General features: G+C 46.1%; 2 protein-coding genes across 5 annotated transcripts in view; one reads left to right on the top strand and one right to left on the bottom strand.

The window, feature by feature from the left end:
- Positions 1-3,030, top strand: part of kansl3 (KAT8 regulatory NSL complex subunit 3) — a 49,259-nt gene extending 46,229 nt beyond the window's left edge. For 2 of the 4 annotated variants that reach the window (XM_070866360.1, XM_070866363.1), the window contains 3 exons: positions 307-488; positions 1,379-1,523; positions 2,302-3,030. In XM_070866360.1, the coding sequence (XP_070722461.1) occupies positions 307-488; positions 1,379-1,523; positions 2,302-2,738 (764 nt within the window). In that variant the 3' untranslated portion in view covers positions 2,739-3,030. Of the gene's footprint in view, positions 1-306; positions 489-1,378; positions 1,524-2,301 lie in introns of those variants that run through there. The other 2 variants (XR_011588424.1, XM_070866361.1) reach the window with 2 other exon arrangements.
- Position 3,031: 1 nt separating this feature from the next.
- On the bottom strand, positions 3,032-21,305 carry LOC139235144 (cytochrome c oxidase subunit 5B, mitochondrial-like). The gene is made up of 4 exons (XM_070866364.1): positions 21,233-21,305; positions 9,597-9,667; positions 4,146-4,245; positions 3,032-3,248 (listed from the first exon to the last, which is right to left on the bottom strand). Exons 2-4 carry the CDS (start codon positions 9,618-9,620, stop codon positions 3,142-3,144), a joined length of 231 nt encoding a protein of 76 aa, XP_070722465.1. The 5' UTR covers positions 9,621-9,667; positions 21,233-21,305; the 3' UTR covers positions 3,032-3,141.

The following is a 21,305-nucleotide window of genomic DNA, read 5'->3' as shown; positions in this document are numbered from 1 at the left end:
TACTGAGACACATGGTCAAAATGGCTGTATTTATGCCTGGATCAATTTACAGAAAAGAACTCTCCTTCTTTGACCTTATTGGCTCAATTGAAAGTCTTTTAACGTTTTATTGGCTCGCTACCCAAGGTCCGAAAATGTCAAGTTGATTGATGAGTTAATGCAACATGCCGAACTGCATGTAGCAGCCTTGACTTGGGGGTCTGTGAATTTTCAGAGTCTGTCTAAATGAGCCTGTTTGAATTCTCTATCAGTCCTGCTGTGTGGCCCTGATTTGCCATTTGTACATTTATCCTTCATGTTCTCCAGGTGTGAAGCCTGCGACCGCCATCACTGTGACCCTGAGGACACAGGCCAGCCGCGTGCCCACTGTGAGCCAGCCCGGTACAGTCAGCGCCATGCCCAGCCTGTGTAACACGGCAGGCAGCCTGGGCCTCAACCTCGAGGAGTTGGAACAAGAGGTCAAAGTGCAGGCGGCCCAGAATCAGCAGGTGAGTGTCCGTGAGCCTTGTCCTTTCCAAAAACTGCTGGGAAATGTCATTCTTTAACAGCAAGCTGGGAGGACGGAGCAGTTTACTGTGCATTAAAGGCTTGCTTCTACAGCGAGCCGGATACTGGAGATTCACAACAGGGCCCTCGCCATCTGTAAACAAAAAGGAAAGATTCATGTTTCAAGTGCAAGTATTTGAAGAGATTAAAAGTTTTGCAAGTCACTAAAAGCTAGGACAGCTACAAAAAATAATTTTAAAAAGGAATGGGATGTTGGCTGTTATCTTGAGGGTGCTGGAAGTTATGTTCCAGCTGTACAGAGCTCTGGTTCGATCCCACCTGGAGTCACTGCGTTCAGTTCTGGCCAACGCAACTCAGGAGGGATGGAGTGGCCTGGGAGGGGGAGCAGTACAGATTCATCAGAATGCTACCGGGGCTAAAAGGGTTAAATTACGAGGATAGGTTGCATTCCCTTGAGTATAGAAGATTAATCGATGTGTTTAAGATGATTAAAAAAGTTGATAGGCTGGAGAAAAGTATTTACTTTGGTAGGGGAGTCCAGACTGAGATTGATGCAGTTTTATAAAAGTGGGTAAATGGTGTGGCGATACAGATCAGTCATGATCTGGTGGAAAAAGCTCGAGTGGCTGAATGGCCACCTTCTGTGTAACAGGTTCGGGACAGGGGGAGGCGGTCATTTTGAGGCCGTGTCTTGTTAACGTTGACTCGCAGAAGGGAAGCTTGAGATCTCTGCTGTTGGGGATGGAAGCTCCAGTACCCATATGTATTGACTGTGATATTGGTGTGGTCAGGCCAGATGGCATGTAGTATAAGTTGAACGTTCCCCCAGTGGTTTACCTCTGATCCCGTTTCTCTCTCTCTCTCTCTACAGTGCTGTGACTCTCTGCTGTCAGTCCCGAGCTCCCAAGGCACCAGTGCAGTCAATCAGACCAAACCAATCACACCAGGGGACATGTGCAAAGGTCAATCCCCTGTGGAACCGGGTCCAACTCCCCAGCCTCCATCCACAGCTATAGGTGAGGCCAGTCACAGTGGGCAAATAGTAACATTGAGATTGTGCTGTGTGTCCGTATCTTCATTCCACAATAACTGTTAAGGTTATCAATTCTATTGGACATCACTGATGCTGTTAATACATACTCTGGTAGAAGGGTCTGTTGCCCTAGTAAATAATAAAAGGATATAGAAGCACTGGAGAAAGTGCACAAAATATTTACTAGAATAATACCAGAACAGAGGGGTTATAACTATCAGGAAAGACTCAGGGTGATCTGCTCAAGGTGTTTACAATTATGAAAAGGGTGTAGTGGGGTAGATGTTTCCACTTGTGGAGGACGAGCAGGACTAGGGGCCATAAATATAAGACAGTCACCAATAAATCCAATAGAAAATTCAGGAGAAACTTCTTTACTCAGATTGTGGAATAGGGAATTGATGCATTTAAGGGAAAGTTAGATAAATACACAAGGAGTAAAAGGATATGTGGCTCGTGTGGACCATGAACTAGTTGGACCAAATGGTCTCTTTCTGTGCTGTACACTCGATGGAATAGGGTACCTCTGCCTGATCAGTTATTACTCGGTCCGATGAAACCTTGCCGCTCATGTAGGAGTGAAATTAGAGACAATCTGACTACCACCACAGAACTGAACTTCCCACGACGAATGCCTGAGAATATGGGGCAGAATGCACACCAGTGTACCTGTTGCAGGCCCGGCCGCATCGATCGAACTGTCCAATATAGAGAGTATTTAGATCTGTGTTTGCTAACTTCTCTCTCCTGTTCTTTTCCAGTTACTACAAGTCCAACAAAGACCCTTTATGTGATGTCTGATGCAAAGATGTCTGCCCTCACCAAGTCCATTATCACTCCGCTCGAAGCCTCCACTCCAAAGTCACTGGGGATCCCGTCCTCGAACATAGGTGGTCCAATGCTGACCCCCACCATCGCCAGCTCCACCTGCACCGTGATGCTTTCCAAAGTGGGGCCTGTCCTCCCGAGCTCGAAGACCGTGATCCTCACCTCGGCCAAGGAAAGATTCAGCCTCACAGCACCTCTCGCCAAGACCCCAGGCTCACGGCCCAGCAACACTGTCACAGAGACCCTGGGCAAGGTGCCCTCTGTGATGGACCAAGGCAGCACCATCATCCACACCACAGAAACTCCCTGCCCCACGGGTAGCCTGTCGCCCAGTGCATCACCGACTCTCCTTACCCCACACAGCAAATAACCTCTGTTGGACAACTCACAGCGATGGGAAACTTGTACAATGCCATTTTCTTTTTGCTTGTTCCTTACTTTTGTAATGTTTTGTTTTGGTTCTTAGAAAAAGTGCCATAAAACATAAGGAGCATTTACTGTTTCCTCCCCCTTCCTGATGTGACTTCAGTCAATTGTTGGGTGATTCTGTCCTAACCCAGGCCAATTGCACCCAGGGGAGAATCCAAGACCCTAATTTACAGCATTCTTCAGCGCGATCCTCTGAGAATTACATAACTTGAAATAAAGACCAGGAAACCAGGCTTTAAGAGGTACATTTTATTTGTAATATTTTATTCAATACAGTGGTAAACCACTTGGAGTGTTAAATGTTGGGTCCTGAACCATTGCCATCTGATGAAATGTACCCACATTCAGTGCTGGTGGGGTATCAGCTTGTAATGAGCTCCACAGGAGGGGCAGCGCTGAGCATCTCCCTCATGCAGCCAGAACCAGATGACTGCAGTGTTGTCCTCCTCACCTACAAAACAAATTCCACCATTAAGGGGAACACACAAGCCCCTTCACAGGGGGGGCACTAAAACCAGCAAATTAAACTTAAATGATCAAATTAAAATTGGTTCCTGGGAGCGATGATGCACTCCAGTCCCTCCGGCGCCCACCTCTCACGGAAGGCCGCGAACATACTGGTGGATACCGCGTGCTCCATCTCCAGGGACACCCTGCTGCCCATATAACAGCTGAAAGCAATTTCTGGATAAAAGGCCACTCACATCGGTTTCAGACCAGCAGCACGTGTAACTGCTCCTGGAACTGGGAAAGGTAGTAGAGAGTATTCAATCACCTCCCTGACTTGGACCTTGTAGATGGTGTAAGGGCTTTGTCAGGAGCAATGTTTCCTGTAATTTGTGGGGGTGGTGTGGCCCCTTTAAGGCCATTCAAATTATTGCACATGCGCAGATTTTGCCATTAGAGCACCATGGAGTCGGTTGCGTGGGACCTGCACACAGCTGCGTGGCCACGAACACTGGTCAGATGGCAAGTCACTCGACACAGAATACCCAGCTTTTAACCTCATAGCCACAGAATATATGTGGCTGGTCCACTTTTGTTTCTGGTCACTAGGGATGGGGGGGGTGGGAGGGGTGTGATTGACAATGTCAGGGAGATGGTTCGACACTTGGGTGACACAAATGTTACTTTCCACTCCAACCCAAGCCTTGCTGCATGCGGTTACAGACTGCTTCATTATCTGAGGAGCTGCAAATGGATTCGAACCCTGCAATCATCAGCCAACATCACTTCAGACCTTATGTTGGAAGGAAAGTCTTTGATGAAGCTGCTAAGGATGTTTGGGCTTAGGACACTACCCTGAGGCCGAGCTGATTGGACTCCGATAACCACAACCTGTACTTACACACACAGCCTACAAGCCTCTTGGTAGTGATAGACGGTACAATGTGAGGATCACCCTTGGTCCCAGCATATTCCTTGGGCTTCAGTACATTGAATGGATCCTAAAGGAAACAAGATCAGAGTCAGTCATCGTCCAGTTGATGGAGTCCAGCTCAATACTGTCCCCCTGGCCACTCTGTGGAAGAGCACGGTGAGGTTGCAAAGAGTCTAAATTTAGCCTCAAGCCATGGCATATTCCATCCCACAGGTCAACTCCCCGAGATAGGGCCCCAGACACCCTGCATGACCTTCAATAGGAATGGCCTAGCCTTAGAAAACACTGCTTGGGCAGCAACTGACCTGAGCCCAGTCACTTAAGTATGTAGGATCAGTGAGGGGTCAGGAGATTGGAGCAGACTCTGTCCAATTTGTAATCTGTCTCATCCATCTGGCACGTAGTAATCAGACAGGGCCCTTAAAGGACCAGGCCACCAGTACCTCTGCCGTAGCAGCAGAATGATCATAGCATGGTTGAATTTCAAATGGAGGATGAGAAAGTTGGATCTCAAACCAGCTTAAACAAAGGAGACTACAAAGGTATGAGAGCAAAGTTGGCTAAAGTGGACTGGAAAAATAGATTAAAGTGTAGGATGGTTGATGAACAATGGTGTACATTTAAGGAGATATTTCACAACTCAAGAAAAATATATTCCAGTGAGCAGGAAAGGGTGTAAAAGAAAAGATAGCCATCCATGGCTAACTTAAGAAATAAAGGACGGTATCCAATTAAAAATAAGGGCATACCAAGTGGCCAAAATTAGTGAGGACAGAAGATTGGGAAACTTTTAAAAGCCAGCAAAGAATAACACAAAAAATGATTAAGGGAACTGGCACAAAATATTTTTTTTTAAAAATAGCAACAGTTTCTATAGGTAAATAAAAAGGAAAAGAGTGGCTAAAGTAAATGTTGGTCTATTAGAGGATGAGACCGGGAATTAGTAATGGGGAACATAGAAATGGTAGAAACTCTGAACAAATACTTCAAGTGCATCCCAGGCTGTTGAGCGAAGTAAAAGAGGAAATAGCAGAGGCCTTGACCATCATTTTCCAGTCCTCTTTGGATTTGGACATGGTGCCAGAGGATTGGAGGACTACTAATGTAGTACCCTTGTTTAAAGGAGAAAGGGATAGGCCAAGTAATTATAGGCCTGTCAGCCCAACCTCAGTGATGGGAAAATTATTGGAAAAAATCTACATCTGGAAAGGCAAGGATTTGTTAAGGGAAGATCGTGTTTGACTAACCCGATTGAATTTTTTGAGGAGGAAACCAAGAGGGTCGATGAGGGTAGTGTATATGGACTTTAGACTGGTCATGAAGGTTAAAGCCCATGGGATACAGGGCAAAGTGGCAAGTTGGATCCAAAATTGGCTTGGAGGTAGGAAGCAAAGGGTAATGGTTGATGTGGGGTTCCGCAGGGCTCAGTACTAGGTCCCTTGCTTTTTGTGGTACATATCAACGATTTAGATTTGAATAAAAGGAGTATGATTAAGAAGTTTGCAGACAATACTAAAATTGGCTGTGTGGTTGATAATGAAGAGGAAAGTCATGGGCTGCAGGAGGATATCAATCTACTGGTCAGGTGGGCAGAGCAGTGGCAAATGGAATTTAATTCAGTGAGGTGTGAGGTGATGCACTTTGGGAGGGCTAATAAGGAAAGGGTACACACATTAAGTGGCCTACCGCTTAGTGTATAAGACCCTTGGAGTGCTTATCCACAGAACTCTTTTCGGAGGAAACGAAAACATTAAATCGTGCCCCCCCCCCCCCCCCCCGATCTGGGGGACGCACCAAACATTTACAAGGCTTTTTTTTGTGTTTTTTTTTAAAGTTTTTTTGGGGGCACTAAAATCATATTTTTTCTCCAAGTGCCCCCTATAAAAGGGGAGGGGGACACTAAAAACACCGGCAATTACAAGAAATTAAACTTTAAAACATAAAATCAAATTAAAATTTGGTTGCCGGGCGTGATGATGCACTCCAGTCCCTCCGGTGCCCACCTCTCGCGGAAGGCCGCGAGCGTACCGGTGGACACCGCGTGTGCTTGTCCACAGACCCCTGAAACTAGCAGGCCAGGTGGTTAAGAAGGCATACCTTTATTGGCCGAGGATTAGAATATAAGAGCAGGGAGGTTATGCTTAAATTGTATAATACTTGGTTAGGCCACAGCTGGAGTACTGGTCGCCGTATTATAGGAAGGACGTGATTGCACGAGAGAGCATGCAGAGGAGATTTACCAGAATGCTGCCTGGAATGGAGAATCTTAATGAGGACAGATTGGATAGGCTGGGTTTGTTCTCATTGGCCAACAAAAGGTCATCCAGTCTAATCCCAATTACCAGCTCTAGGTCCATAATCCTGCAGGTTACTGCACTTTAAGTGCCCATCCAACCATCTCTTAAAAGTGAGGTTTTCTGCATCCACCACTCTTCCAGGCAGCAAGTTCCAGATTCCCACAACCCTCTGCGTAAAGAAGCCTCCCCCTCAAATCCCCTCTAAACCTTCCACCAACCACCTTAAAACTATGCCCTTTTGTAATAGACCCCTCCACCAATGGAAATAGGCCCTTACTGTCCACTATGTCCAGGCCCCTCAATATTTTGTATACCTCAATGAGGTCTCCTCTCAACCTCTATTAGAGAACAAGACCGGGAATTAGTAATGGGGAACATGGAGATGGCAGAAACTCTGAAGAAATATTTGAAAAGCATCCCAGGCTGTGAGTGAGGTAAGAGGAAATAGCAGAGGCCTTGACCATCATTTTCCAGTCCTCTTTGGATCTGGGCATGGTCCCGGAAGATTGGAGGACTGCTGATGTAGTACCTTGTTTAAGGGAGAAAGGGATAGGCCGAGTAATTACAGGCCTGTCAGCCACACCTCAGTGGTGAGAAAATTTGTTGGCCGGCACAGATATAATGGTAATTACTGCAGGGAATCGAATATGGTCCGAGTGATCTGGACTAATTATCATCACTTGAATGGGTCGGAGAAGAATTTTCCCAGATTTTTTCTCCCTAAATTAGCCTGGGTTTTTAATCTGGTTTTTGCCTCTCCCAGGAGATCACATGGCTCCGGTTTGGGTGGAGTGTAGAATGTTTCCGTATAAGGGGTGTCGCAGTTGTGTGAAGTGGACTGGTTGGGCTGGGTGCTCTTTGCCTTTCCGTCATTGTTCATAGGTTTATATGTAACTTTCAGGGCTGCACGGCTGTTTGTCGGCCGGCGTGGACACGATGGGCCGAAATGGCCTCCTGCGCTGTAAATTTCTATGTTTACAGTAGAGGACACTAAAAATATCCCAAAAGTGGGTAGTCAAGGGGCTATGGGAGGAGGAACTTAACACAATCACAATCACTAAGGAGGTGGTACTCAGTGGATAAATCCCCTGAACCTGATGGCTTGCATCCTAGAGAAGTAGAAGTAGGGATAGTGGATGCATTGGTTGTAATTTACCAAAATTCCCTGGGATTCTGGGGAGGTCCCAGCAGATTGGAAAACTGCAAATATAACATCTTTATTTAAAAAAGGAGGCAGACAAAAAGAAGGAAACTATAAACCAGTTAGCCTAACATCTGTGGTTGGGAAAATGTTGAGGAGTCCATTATTAAAGAAGCAGTAGCAGGACATTTGGAAAAACATAATTCAGTCAGGCAGAGTCAGCATGGATTTATGAAGGGGAAATCTGCTGGAATTCTTTGAGGATGTAATGAACAAGGTGGATAAAGGGGAACCAGTGGATGTGGTGTATTTGGACTTCCAGAAGGCATTTGACAAAGCGCCACATAAAAGGTTACTGCAGATAAAAGTTCACGCGGTTGGGGGTAATATATTAGCATGGATAGAGGATTGGCTAACTAACAGAAAACAGAGTGTTGGGATAAATGGTTCATTCTCAGGTTGGCAATCAGTAACTAGTGGGGTGCCGCAGGGATCAGTGCCGGGACCCCAGCTATTTACAATCTATATTAATGACTTGGAAGAAGGGACTGTGTAATGTAGCCAAGTTTGCTGACGATACAAAGATGAGAAAAGCAAAGTCTGCAAAAGGACATAGACAAGCTAAGTGAGTGGGCAAAAATTTGGCAGATGGAGTATAATGTTGGAAAGTATGAGGTTATGCACATTGGCAGAAAAAAAAATCAAAGAGCAAGTTATTTAAATGGAGAAAGATTGCAAAGTGCTGCAGTACAGCAGGACCTATTTGTGCATGAAACACAAAAGGTTAGTATGCAGGTACAGCAAGTGATCAGGAAGGCCAATGGTATCTTGGCCTTTATTGCAAAGGGGATGGAGTATAAAAGCAGGGAAATCTTGCTACAGTTACACAAGGTATTGGTGAGGCCACACCTGGAATAGTGTGTGCAGTTTTGGTTTCCATATTTCAGAAAGGATATACAGTTGAGCGTCCCGAATCCGGCAACCTCGGGACCATGGCCGAGCCGGTTTTTATGTCTTTCCGGACTTCCGAATATGTTTCTGACGTCCGAAATCCAGAAACACCCGAGCCCAGGTTCGGGTATTTCCGGATTTCGGAACGTCAGAAAAGGGAGGGGTTGATCTCCGAAGAGCTGTTCGGGTTGTCGGCCCCGTCTGTCGGTCGGGGCCCAGCCGTCGAGGGGTTGTTTGGGCGGAGCCCCGCTGCTGAGGAGGAGTTTGGGCGGAGCCCCGCCGCCGAGGAGGAGGAGTTTGGTGGTTGGCCGGTGAGGAGGCCCCGAGGTAAGGGCAGCCGCGGGGCCCCGAGGTCGTGGATTTGGATTCCAGAACATTGTACGGATTCCAGAACATTGTACGGATTCTAGACGACCCTGCCACCAATTGGTCCTGAGCCTGGAATATTCCAGATGCTCAACCTGTACTTACTTTGGAGGCAGTTCAGAGAAGGTTCACTCGGTTGATTCCGGAGATGAGGGGGTTGACTTATGAGGAAAGGTTGAGGAGGTTGGGCCTGTACTCATTGGCATTCAGAAGAATGAGAGGTGATCTTATCGAAACATATGAAGATTATGAGGGGGCTTGACAAGGTGGATGCAGAGAGGATGTTTCCACTGATGGGGGAGACTAGAACAAGGGGGCATAATCTTAGAATAAGGGGCCGCCCATTTAAAACTGAGATGAGGAGGAATTTCTTCTCTGAGAATCTGTGGAAGCTGGGTCATTGAATAAATTTAAGACAGAGGGATCGACAGTTTCTTAACCGATAAGGGGTTATGGTGAGCGGGCGGGGACACTTCCCCGAGTCCATGATCATATTAAATGGCGGAGCAGGTTCGAGGGGGCCATGTGGCCTACTCATGCTCCTATTTCTTCTGTTATGTTAGTAACACACACTGCCGAACTGCCCGTAGACACCACTCCACACCTCGTATATTAACTCTATAATTAACCTCACTGAGAATTGGCAAAGAGTTCCTTACGTACCTTTCCGGTTTTCATAGCTTGCATGATAATCTTTTCCAATCCAGTGGCCTGTTCTTCATCAGTCGGGATACCTGTAGTTCAAAGGGGAGAGCACACCCATTAAAGAGACGGGGATAGCCAAGTGTTGAATTCACCCGGCAATGGCCTGGATGGCAGCTGAACCGCAAGCTCCTGTTTGGCTCCAGAACACTCTGGCTCCTTGCCCTGCTCCATTCAATTCCTTTTTCACCTTTTCCCCATCAAAAAGAGGACACTGGCGTAACACACCAGTTCAAAGGGTAGGGGTTAAGCAAACCTTTCTCGCACCTGTTACTTAGAAGTGACGGGAAAGGAGTTTTGAGCCTTAGCCCCCAGCACAAGGGAGCTTTGCACTAACCAATCCTGTACCTGCCCTGGGAGTGTTTGTTGGAACAGTGTAGAGGGAGTTTCACTCTGTATCTACTCTGGGAGTGTTTGATGGGACAGGATAGAGGGAGCTTTACTCTGTATCTAACCCCCTGTACCTGCCCTGGAAGTGGTTGATGGGACAGTGTAGAGGGAGCTTTACTCTGTATCTAACCCCCTGTACCTGCCCTGGGAGTGTTTGATGGGACAGTGTAGAGGGAGCTTTACTCTGTATCTAACCCCCTGTACCTGCCCTGGAAGTGGTTGATGAGACAGTGTAGAGGGAGCTGGTGGGGAAGGTTTTGATTACGATGACTGGTTTTTGAGACAACAGACTCATAGACAAGAAAGAAAACTCACGGCCCATGATCAAGGATTAGTGACTGTGCCGCAGATCACAATCCACATCAACTCAAAACACTCAGGCAAGCCCACCCCTTCATGCAACTCAAAAAGGTGAAAAAAGCATTCGGCAAATCAAAATTCCCTCCTCACGTTGCAGTGGCTTAGAATCAGAGACAACCATTTGGCCCCTCATGCTCTTCAGCTGGAGTGGGCTGCTTCAATTGCTATCCTTTCCCCATATCCTTATTCAATTCCTGCTTCAATAATGTTAGTCTCTGCCTCAATCGCCTTGTGCTAAAAGGTTCCCCATTCCTTCTAACCTCTTCTTCATTCCTCTCGTGAGTGGCCTCAGACTGTGTCCTTGTTACCGATTAACCAAACAGTGGGAACAATCCTTGTGTTTACCCTCAAAAACATTTTGGCCTTTTGAAAGCCTTTATTACATCTCCTTAATCTTCTCTGACCCAGTGAGAAAGATCCTAATTTTCAGGCTGCACATTGCAACGATGACCTCAGTGCAAGTAGCACTGTAGTCACCTTACTATCGAACAGTTGCAACGTCTCCCAGTCCCACTGAGCTGGCCGTGGAAGCCTGGGCAACACACCACCTTGTCTCTGTTGAATTTAGTTTGGAAAGGTTTGGTTTCAGCTGAATAAATTCTGAATCAGAAGCTGAGATTTGAGTGCATCTGCAGTGTGAGATAATGGTACCATCGCCCAGAGATCAAAGCTTGGATATCCCTAGTCGAACCAACATCTTGTATCCAGCTGTATTTGAAGGGTTTGTCTTGCCCAGGCGGACTGTCCCAATATTTCTCATCCTATCATTTTTTATCTACCCCAAGCTGAGGATCAATTGCCAGCTGGGAATCCCAGTTAGAGCTCTGAGACCTCTCTAGACTCCCACCGAAGGGTCAGGAATACCAGCCCAGTGTCAGGTGGGTGGATGGGTGAGAGCAATGGCAGTGAAGGCATATCCTGTTGCACTCTCCACTGTGGGTCCTAGGAAAAAACTGAGCCGGTGGGGGTCTCAGTTTTGATGCTGTCACCCTCATGTTGATTTCTGGATTCTTTTCCCTCAATCTGGTTCAGCGAAATCACTGAGTCGAACACTGTTACTGCTTATAACAAAGCAGATTTTATTTTGAAGATTTACTGGCCGGGACTTATCAGACAGAAGGAATGCTCTCTTGATAGCGCACCCACTTCCTACGGACAAGTGCCGTTACATTGTGAAGGCACACAGTTATACATTTTCGGTACAAGATAACAAGATACAATTAGAGTGACATCCTAGTTCAGCCTATCCCCTTTGATCCCTCCTTCTCTTTGTCCACTCGTAAGCCGACTTCAGTATGGTCTGTTTTTCCCAAAGAACTTTCTCACACTTTGCTCAAATAACTTCCTCAGGCATTGCTTCTAAATGTTACAATTTTACTGGCATGACTAGTAACTTAGACCTTGAGAATCTGTTAATTGTGCTGATGTTGTAATATTTGCAGTCTGACATTCTTTGTTATTCTCCCATGATTTCTTTGTTCAATTTCACTTTCTCTCTACATTTTCCCACATTCTCAACTTCAATGTCTCTGTACATTTTCAAACATTCATATTCTATACATTTTCAAACATTCACACTCAAACACCAATAACGGAGCCAATTGCAAAGTCTGGGGAAACGTCAGCAGAGCTCAGAGAATCAGACACTGCTCCTTCGTCTGACCCCCCGCTTTGTGTCTCACAGCCGCCGGTGTCAGGCACAGACCACAGCTAGAGAATCAAGCACACCACACTTCTCCATTGCTGGCGATCAGCCCGCCCAGGTTAGAAAGCTCGGCAAAACGCAGCAAACCATACCAAGTCTACAGCCACAGCACTACGGTTAATGAAGAGCAAGATTAGCTGCCAATCAAAAGCTCTTGATCCCACTGACCTTTTTATTCCTCTCATCCACAGCCAGTTCCAGTTCCTGTAAAAGCCCATTGGTAAAACATCCCATTAATCAGACTGCTCGGTAATGGACCCAGTGTCTTTGTCGATTGATAGCTGAGTCCATGCCAGGCTCCCCAACCTCTGCCAATGAGTACTGACAGCAGAAACCATCCCACCCAGCGGCATGCACCTTTCTTCCAGCACTTCCCCCTTCGACTATTCAATTCCCTTTGAAAGTTACTATTGAATCTGCTTCCATCACCTTCAGGTAGTGCGTTCCAAATCACAATTTGCTGCATGAAAAAAATGTTTCATGTCGACTCTGCTTCTTTTGCCAATGACCTTAAATCTGTATCCTCTGATTACACCTCCTGCCACTGGAAACTGTTTCTCCTGATTTACTATCAAAAGCATTCATGGTTTTGAACACCTCTATTAAACTTCTCTGCTCCATGGAGAACAACCCCAGCTTCTCCACGTAACTGAAATCTTTCATCGCAATACCATTCTTGGAAATCTCCTCTGCATCCTCTAAAATTGGCTACAATACTCCAGCTAAGGCTGAACTAGTTATTTATAGTGAACTAGTTGTTTAGAATAACTTCCTTGCTCTTCAGAGAATCAGAATCTTAGGACACAGACGGAGCCATTTGGCCTGTCGTGCTTGCGCTGGTTCTTCGAAAGTCCGTATGTGCTCAGTCTCACATCCCCGCTTTTTGTCCCTGGAAGTTTCTCCTCAAGTACATGTCCAACTCCCGTTTAGAATTATTGATGGAATCAGGTTCAACCACCTTTTCAGGTACAAGGTTCCAGATCCCGACAACTTTGTGAAAAAACTTTCTCCTCTTCCCTCGAGCTTTTTCCAATTATGTTTATTTCACACTCTACAGCCAATGAAATACTTTTCGCGTGTAGTTGCTGTTGTAAAGCACTTTGAGATGTCCGGTGGTCGTAAAAGTCACTATATAAATGCAAGTCATAAAAACATAAGAAATAGGAGCAGGAGTAGGCCATTTGGCCCCTCGAGCCTGGTCCTCCATTTAGCATCATGGCTGATCTGATCCTGGCCTCAACTCCATTTCCCTGCCCGCTCCCCTTACCGTTCAAAAATCTGTCTATCTCCACCTTAAATATATTCAATGACCCAGCCTCCACAGCTCTCTGGGGTAGAGAATTCCAAAGATTCACGATCCTCAGAGAAGAAATTTCTTCTCAGTTTTATATGGGCGACCCCTTATTCTGAAACTATCCCTAGTTCTAGATTCCTTCACGAGGGGAAACATCCTCTCTGCATCCACCCTGTCAAGCCCCCTCAGAATCTTGTATGTTTCAATAAGATCACCTCTCATTCTTCTAAACTCCCAATGAGTACAGGCCCAACCTGCTCAACCTTTCTTCATATGACAACCCCCTCATCTCAGGAATCAACCTAGTGAACCTTCTCTGAACAGACTCCAATGCAAGTATATCCCTCCTTAAATAAGTAGACCAAAACTGTATGCAGTACTCCAGGTGTGGCCTCACCAATACCCTGTACAGTTGGAGCAGGACTTCTCTGCTTTTATACTCTATTCCCCTGCACCCAGACCAGCATTCTTAAGTCTTTATTTTGAAACTATGACCTCTGGTTAATGACCCACCTGGCAGAGGGAATTTTTTCTCTATCGAAGTGTCAGCTGTGGCTCAGTGGGAAGCACCCTCACCTCGGAGTCAGAAAGTTATAGGTTTGAGTCCCATTCCAGGAACTTGAGCACATAAATCAGCGCCGCACTGTCGGAGGGGCAGTGCTGAGGGAGCGCCGCACTGTCGGAGGGGCAGTGCTGAGGGAGCGCCGCACTGTCGGAGGGGCAGTGCTGAGGGAGCGCCGCACTGTCGGAGGGGCAGGGCTGAGGGAGCGCCGCACTGTCGGAGGGGCAGGGCTGAGGGAGCGCCGCACTGTCGGAGGGGCAGTGCTGAGGGTGCGCCGCACTGTCGGAGGGGCAGTGCTGAGTGAGCGCCGCACTGTGGGAGGGGCAGTGCTGAGGGAGCGCCGCACTGTCGGAGGGGCAGTGCTGACGGAGCGCCGCACTGTCGGAGGGGCAGTGCTGACGGAGCGCCGCACTGTCGGAGGGGCAGTGCTGACGGAGCGCCGCACTGTCGGAGGGGCAGTGCTGACGGAGCGCCGCACTGTCGGAGGGGCAGTGCTGACGGAGCGCCGCACTGTCGGAGGTGCCGTCTTTCAGATGAGACGTTAAACCGAGGCCCCATCTGCTCTCTCAGGTGGACGTAAAAGATCCCATGGCACTATTTCGAAGACGAGCAGGGGGGTTATCCACGGTGTACTGGCCAATATTTATCCCCCAATTAACATCACAAAAACAGATTATCTGGTCATTATCACATTACTGTTTGTGGGAGTTTGCTGTGCGCAAGTTGGCTGCCGCAGTTACCATATTACAACTGACTGCACTTCAAAAGTACTTAATTAGCTGTAAAGCACTTTGAGACATTCGGTGGTTGTGAAAGGCGCTATAGAAATGCAGGTCTTTATCTACTCTATCAAATCCTCTTATTTGAAAACCTCTATTAGGTCACCTCTTAACCTTCGCTATGCCAATGAGAACCGTCTTAACTTTTCCAACCTCTCTGCATCCGCGAGACAGAGCAATGTGGATAGCACGTTGCGAGAGGCGGTCACCCCACAGCTTAAGAGTGTGCAGGCCGATAATGTTTGGGTGACCCCTGGACGAAGAAGAGGACTAGGCAGGTAGTGCAGCAGTCCCGTAAGTCCAACTCGCTCTCCAACCAGTACTCTGATGGTGGCTCTGGGGAGTGCAGCCAGGACCGGGGGGTGGGGGGGGGTGGGATGGGGAGGAAAAAGAATGGAAGAGGTAAAGCAGTAGAGATTCAATAGTCAGGGGAGCAGACAGGCATTTCTGCAGCTGCAGACTTGACTCCCTGGTGCCAGGGTTAAGGATGTCACTGAGCGGCTGCAGGGTATTCTGGGGGAAGAGGGTGAACATAGAAACATAGAAAATAGGTGCAGGAGTAGGCCATTCGGCCCTTCTAGCCTGCACCGCCATTCAATGAGTTCATGGCTGAACATTCAACTTCAGTACCCCATTCCTGCTTTCTCGCCATACCCCTTGATCCCCCTAGTAGTAAGGACCTCATCTAACTCCTTTTTGAATATATTTAGTGAATTGGCCTCAACAACTTTCTGTGGTAGAGAATTCCACAGGTTCACCACTCTCTGGGTGAAGAAGTTCCTCCGCATCTCGGTCCTAAATGGCTTACCCCTTATCCTTAGACTGTGACCTCTGGTTCTGGACTTCCCCAACATTGGGAACATTCTTCCTGCATCTAATCTGTCTAACCCCGTCAGAATTTTAAATGTTTCTATGAGGTCCCCTCTCATTCTTCTGAACTCCAGTGAATACAAGCCCAGTTGATCCAGTCTTTCTTGATAGGTCAGTCCCGCCATCCCGGGAATCAGTCTGGTGAACCTTCGCTGCACTCCCTCAATAGCAAGAATGTCCTTCCTCAGGTTAGGAGACCAAAACTGTACACAATACTCCAGGTGTGGCCTCACCAATGCCCTGTACAACTGTAGCAACACCTCCCTGCCCCTGTACTCAAATCCACTTGCTATGAAGGCCAACATGCCATTTGTTTTCTTAACCGCCTGCTGCACCTGCATGCCAACCTTCAATGACTGATATACCATGACACCCAGGTCTCTTTGCACCTCCCCTTTTCCTAATCTGTCACCATTCAGATAATAGTCTGTCTCTCTCTTTTTACCACCAAAGTGGATAACCTCACATTTATCCACATTATACTTCATCTGCCATATATTTGCCCACTCACCTAACCTATCCAAGTCGCTCTGCAGCCTCACAGCATCCTCCTCGCAGCTCACACTGCCACCCAACTTAGTGTCATCCGCAAATTTGGAGATACTACATTTAATCCCCTCATCTAAATCATTAATGTACAGTGTAAACAGCTGGGGCCCCAGCACAGAACCTTGCGGTACCCCACTAGTCACTGCCAAAGGTCGTGGTCCACATCGGAGCAATGACATGGGCAGGAAGAGGGATGAGGTCCTGCAGGCAGAGTTTAGGGAGCGAGGAGAGAGATTAAAAAGCAGGACCTCAAAATGTAGTAATCTCCGGATTAATCCCAGTGCCACGAGCTCGTGAATTCGGAAACAGGAGGACAGACCTGATGAATACGTGGCTGGAGAGATGTTGCAGGTGGGAGGGCTTTAGTTTCCCGAGACATTTGGACTGCTTCTTGGGGAGGTGGGACCTGTACAAGCCGGGACCAATATCCTCGCTGGGGGGGTTTGCTCGTGCTGTTGGGGAGGGTTTAAACTAGCTTGGCAGGGGGATGGGAACCTGAGAATAGATTCAGTAGGGAGGGTAGTAAAGCTGGAATTAGAAAGCAAAAATAAAGAAAGTGAGTTTGAAGGAGGGAGGAAACAAGCAGGAAAAAAGGGTAAAAAAAAACAAATTTAAAGGCACTTTGTCGAAATGCACGTAGCATTTGTAACAAAATAGATGAGTTGACGGCACAAATGGGTATGACTTGATAGCCATTACAGAAATGTGGTTCCAAGGTGACCAGGACTGGGAATTAAATATTCAGGGGCACTTGACAATCCGGAAGGACAGACAGACAGAAAGGAAAAGGAGGTGGGGTAGCTCTATTGATAAAGGATGGAATCACTGCAATAGTAAGAAACGATATTGGCTCAAATGATAAGGATGTTGAAACAGTTTGGGTGGAGATAAGGAATAATAAGGGGAAAAAAGTCACTGGTGGGCGTAGTCAATAGGCCCCCTAACAGTAGCAACTCTGTTGGTCGACATATAAACCAGGAGATAATACGGGCTTGTAAAAAGGGAACAGCAACAATCATGGATGATTTTAACCTCCATATTGATTGGACAAATCAAAGTAGTCAGGGTAGCCTTGAGGAGGAGTTCATAGAGTGCAGAAGGGAGCAATATGTAAAGTAACCAACCAGGGGGCAGGCTATCTTGGATCTGGTCCTGTGTAATGAGACAGGATTAATATCCTCTTGGAATGAGTGATCATAGCATGATTGAATTTCAAATTCAGATGGAGGGTGAGAAAGTGGGATCTCAAACCAGCGTACTAAGCTTAAATAAAGGAGACTATGAAGGCAGAGTCCTGAACTTAAGGAAAGGTAACTTCGATGGTATGAGACGTGAATTGGTTAGGATAGACTTGCAAATGATACTTAAAGGGTTGACAGTGGACAGGCAATGGCAGACATTTATAGATCATATGGATGAACTTCAACAATTATACATCCCTGTCTGAAGTAAAAATAAAACGGGGAAGGTAGCTCAACCGTGGCTAACAAGGGGAATTAAGGATAGTGTTAAATCCAAGGAAGAGGCATATAAATTGGCCGGAAAAAGCAGCAAACCTAAAGACTGGGAGAAATTTAGAATTCAGCAGAGGAGGACAAAGGGTCTAATTAGGAGGGGGGAAATAGAGTATGAGAGGAAGCTTGCAGGGAACATAAAAACTGACTGCAAAAGCTTCTATAGATATGTGAAGAGAAAAAGATTAGAGAAGACAAATGTAGGTCCCTTGCAGTCAGAATCAGGTGAATTTATAATGGGGAACAAAGAAATGGCAGACCAATTGAACAAATACTTTGGATCTGTCTTCACTAAGCAAGACACAAATAACCTTCCAGAAATACTAGGGGTTCGAAGGTCTAGCGAAAAGCAGGAACTGAAGGAAATCCTTATTAGTCAGGAAATTGTGTTAGGGAAATTGATGGGATTGAAGGTCGATAAATCCCCAGAGCCTGATAGTCTGCATCCCAGAGTACTTAAGTGGCCCTAGAAATAGTGGATGCATTGGTCATCATTTTCCAACGTTCTATTGACTCTGGATCAGTTCCTATGGACTGGAGGGTAGCTAATGTAAAACCACTTTTTAAAAAAGGAGGGAGAGAAAACGGGTAAATATAGACCGGTTAGCCTGACATTGGTGGTGGAGAAAATGTTGGAATCAATTTTTAAAGTTGAAATAGCAGCCCATTTGGAAAGCAGTGACAGGATCGGTACAAGTCAGCATGGATTTATGAAAGGGAAATCATGCTTGACAAATCTTCTAGAATTTTTTGAGGATGTAACTAGTAGAGTGGACAAGGGAGAGAACCAGTGGATGTGGTGTATTTGAACTTTCAAAAGGCTTTTGACAAGGTCCCACAAAAGAGATTAGTGTGCAAAGTTAAAGCACATGGTACTGGGGGTAATGTATTGACGTGGATAGAAAACTGGTTGGCAGACAGGAAGCAGAGTCGGAATAAACAGGTCATTTTCAGAATGGCAGGCAGTGACCAGTGGGGTGCCGCCGGGCTCAGTGCTGAGACCCCAGCTATTTACAATATACATCAACGATTTAGATGAAGGAATTGAATGTAATATCTCCAAGTTTGCAGATGACACTAAGCTGGGTGGTGATGTGAGCTGTGAGGAGGATGCGAAGAGGCTGCAGGGTGACTTGGACAGGTTAGGTGAGTGGGAAAATGCATGGCAGATGCAGTATAATGTGGATAAATGTGAGGTTATCCACTTGGCAAAAACAGGAAGACAGATTATCTGAATGGTGACAGATTAGGAAAAGGGGAGGTGCAACGAGACCTGGGTGTCATGGTACATCAATCATTGGAGGTGGGCATGCAGGTACAGCAGGCGGTGAGGAAGGCAAATGGTATGTTGGCTTTCATAGCTAGAGGATTTGAGTATAGGAGCAGGGAGGTCTTACTGCAGTTGTACAGGGTCTTGGTGAGGCCACACCTAGAATATTGTGTTCAGTTTTGGTCTCCTAATCTGAGGAAGGACCTTCTTGCTATTGAGGGAGTACAGCGAAGATTCACCAGACTGATTCCCGGGATGGCAGGACTGACATATGAGGAGAGACTGGATCAACTGGGCTTGTAGCCACTGGAGTTTAGAAGAATGAGAGGGGATCTCATAGAAACATATAAAATTCTGACAGGATTGGACAGGTTAGAGGCTGGAAGAATGTTCCCGTTGCTGGGGAATTCCAGAACCAGGGGTCACAGTCTAAGAATAAGGGGTAAGCCATTTAGGACCGCGATGAGGAGAAATTTCTTCACTCAAGAGGGTGGTTAACCTGTGGAATTCTCTACCGCAGAAAGTTGTTGAGGCCAGTTCGTTAGATATATTCAAAAGGGAGTTAGATATGGCCCTTACGGCCAAAGGGATCAAGGGGTATGGAGAGAAAGCAGGAAAGGGGTACTGAGGTTGAATGATCAGCCATGATCTTATTGAATGGCGGTGCAGGCTCGAAGGGCCGAATGGTCTGCTCCTGCACCTAATTTCTATGTTTCTAAGTTGGCTAAAGTGGACTGGGAAAATAGATTAAAGTGTAGGACGGTTGATGAACAGTGGTGTACATTTAAAGAGATATTTCACAACTCTCAAGAAAAATATATTCCAGTGAGGAGGAAAGGGTGTAAGACAAAAGATAGCCATCCATGGCTAACTAAAGAAATAAAGGACGGTATCAAATTAAAAACAAGGGCATACAAAGTGGCCAAAACTAGTGAGAGGACAGAAGACTGGGAAGCTTTTAAAAGCCAGCAAAGAATGACACAAAAAATGATTGAGAAAGTGACAATAGACTATGAAAGTAAACTAGCACAAAATACAAACAGAGAGCAAGAGTTTCTATAGGTATATAAAAAGGAAAAAAATGGCTAAAGTAAATGTTGGTCCCTTAGAGGCCGAGACCAGGGAATTAGTAATGGGGAACATGGAGATGGCAGAAACTCTGAACAAATATTTTGTATCAGTCTTTACAGTACAGGACACTAACAATATTCCAACAGTGGATAGTCAAGGGGCTATAGGGGGGAGGAACTTAACACAATCACAATCAATCACTAAAAAGGTAGTACTCAGTAAGATAATGGGACTAAAGGCATATAAATCCCCTGGACTTGATGGCTTGCATCCTAGGGTCTTAAGAGAAGTAGCGGGAGGGATTGGTTGTAATTTACCAAAATTCTCTGGATTCCGATTGGAAAATGCAAATGTAACGCCCCTATTTAAAAAAGGAGGCAGACAAAAAAGCAAGAAACTATAGACCAGTTAGCCTAACCACTGTGGTTGGGAAAATGTTGGGAGTCCATTATTAAAGAAGCAGTAGAAGGACATTTGGAAAAGCAAAATTCAGTCAGGCAGAGTCAGCATGGATTTATGAAGAGAAAGTCATGTTTGACAAATTTGCTGGAGTTCTTTGAGGATGTAGCGAACAGGGTGGATAAAGTGGATGTGGTGTATTTGGACTTCTAGAAGGCATTTGACAAGGTGACACATAAAAGGTTACTGTCCACGGGGTTAGGGATAATATATTAGCATGGATAGAGGATTGGCTAACAGAGAACAGAGAGTCAGGATTAATGGTTTATTCTCTGGTTGGCAACCAGTAACTATAGTAGGGTGCCGCAGGGATCAGTGCTGGGACCCCAACTATTTACAATCTATATTAAGAACTTGGAAGGAGGGACTGAGTGTACAAAGATGGGAGGAAAAGCAATGTGTGAGAAGGACACAAAAAATCTGCAAAAGGACATAGACAGGCTAAGTGAGCGGGCAAAAATTTGGCAGATGGAGTATAATATTGGAATGTGTGAAGTCATGCACTTTGGCAGAAAAACATCAAAGAGCAAGTTATTATTTAAATGGAGAAAGATTGCAAAGTGCCGCAGTACAGCGGGACCTGGGTGTACTTGTGCATGAAACACAAAAGGATAGTATGCAGCTACAGCAAGTAATCAGGAAGGTCAATGATATCTTGGCTTTTATTGCAAAGGGGGATGAAGTATAAAAGCAGCTATACAAGATAGTGGTGAGGCCACACCTGGAATACCGCGTGGAGTTTTGGTTTCCATATTTACGAAAGAATATACTTGCTTTGGAGGCAGTTCAGAGAAGGTTGATTCCGGAGATGAAGGGGTTGACTTATGAGGAAAGGTTGAGTAGGTTG

Source organism: Pristiophorus japonicus, chromosome 22 (genome assembly GCF_044704955.1).
Source record: "Pristiophorus japonicus isolate sPriJap1 chromosome 22, sPriJap1.hap1, whole genome shotgun sequence".
Classification (NCBI taxonomy): domain Eukaryota; kingdom Metazoa; phylum Chordata; class Chondrichthyes; family Pristiophoridae; genus Pristiophorus; species Pristiophorus japonicus.
Note: the sequence above shows the minus strand (reverse complement) of the source record. Positions and strands in the feature narration are given on the sequence as shown.

Excerpts from the sequence above, each read along its gene's own strand:
- LOC139235144 (XM_070866364.1), bottom strand. The coding sequence starts at position 9,620 with ATGCAAGCTATGAAAACCGGAAAG. Across the intron at positions 4,246-9,596 it reads AAGCTATGAAAACCGGAAAG|GATCCATTCAATGTACTGAA; the intron begins GTACGTAAGGAA and ends TGTTTCCTTTAG. Across the intron at positions 3,249-4,145 it reads GAGGCTTGTAGGCTGTGTGT|GTGAGGAGGACAACACTGCA; the intron begins GTAAGTACAGGT and ends TTTGTTTTGTAG.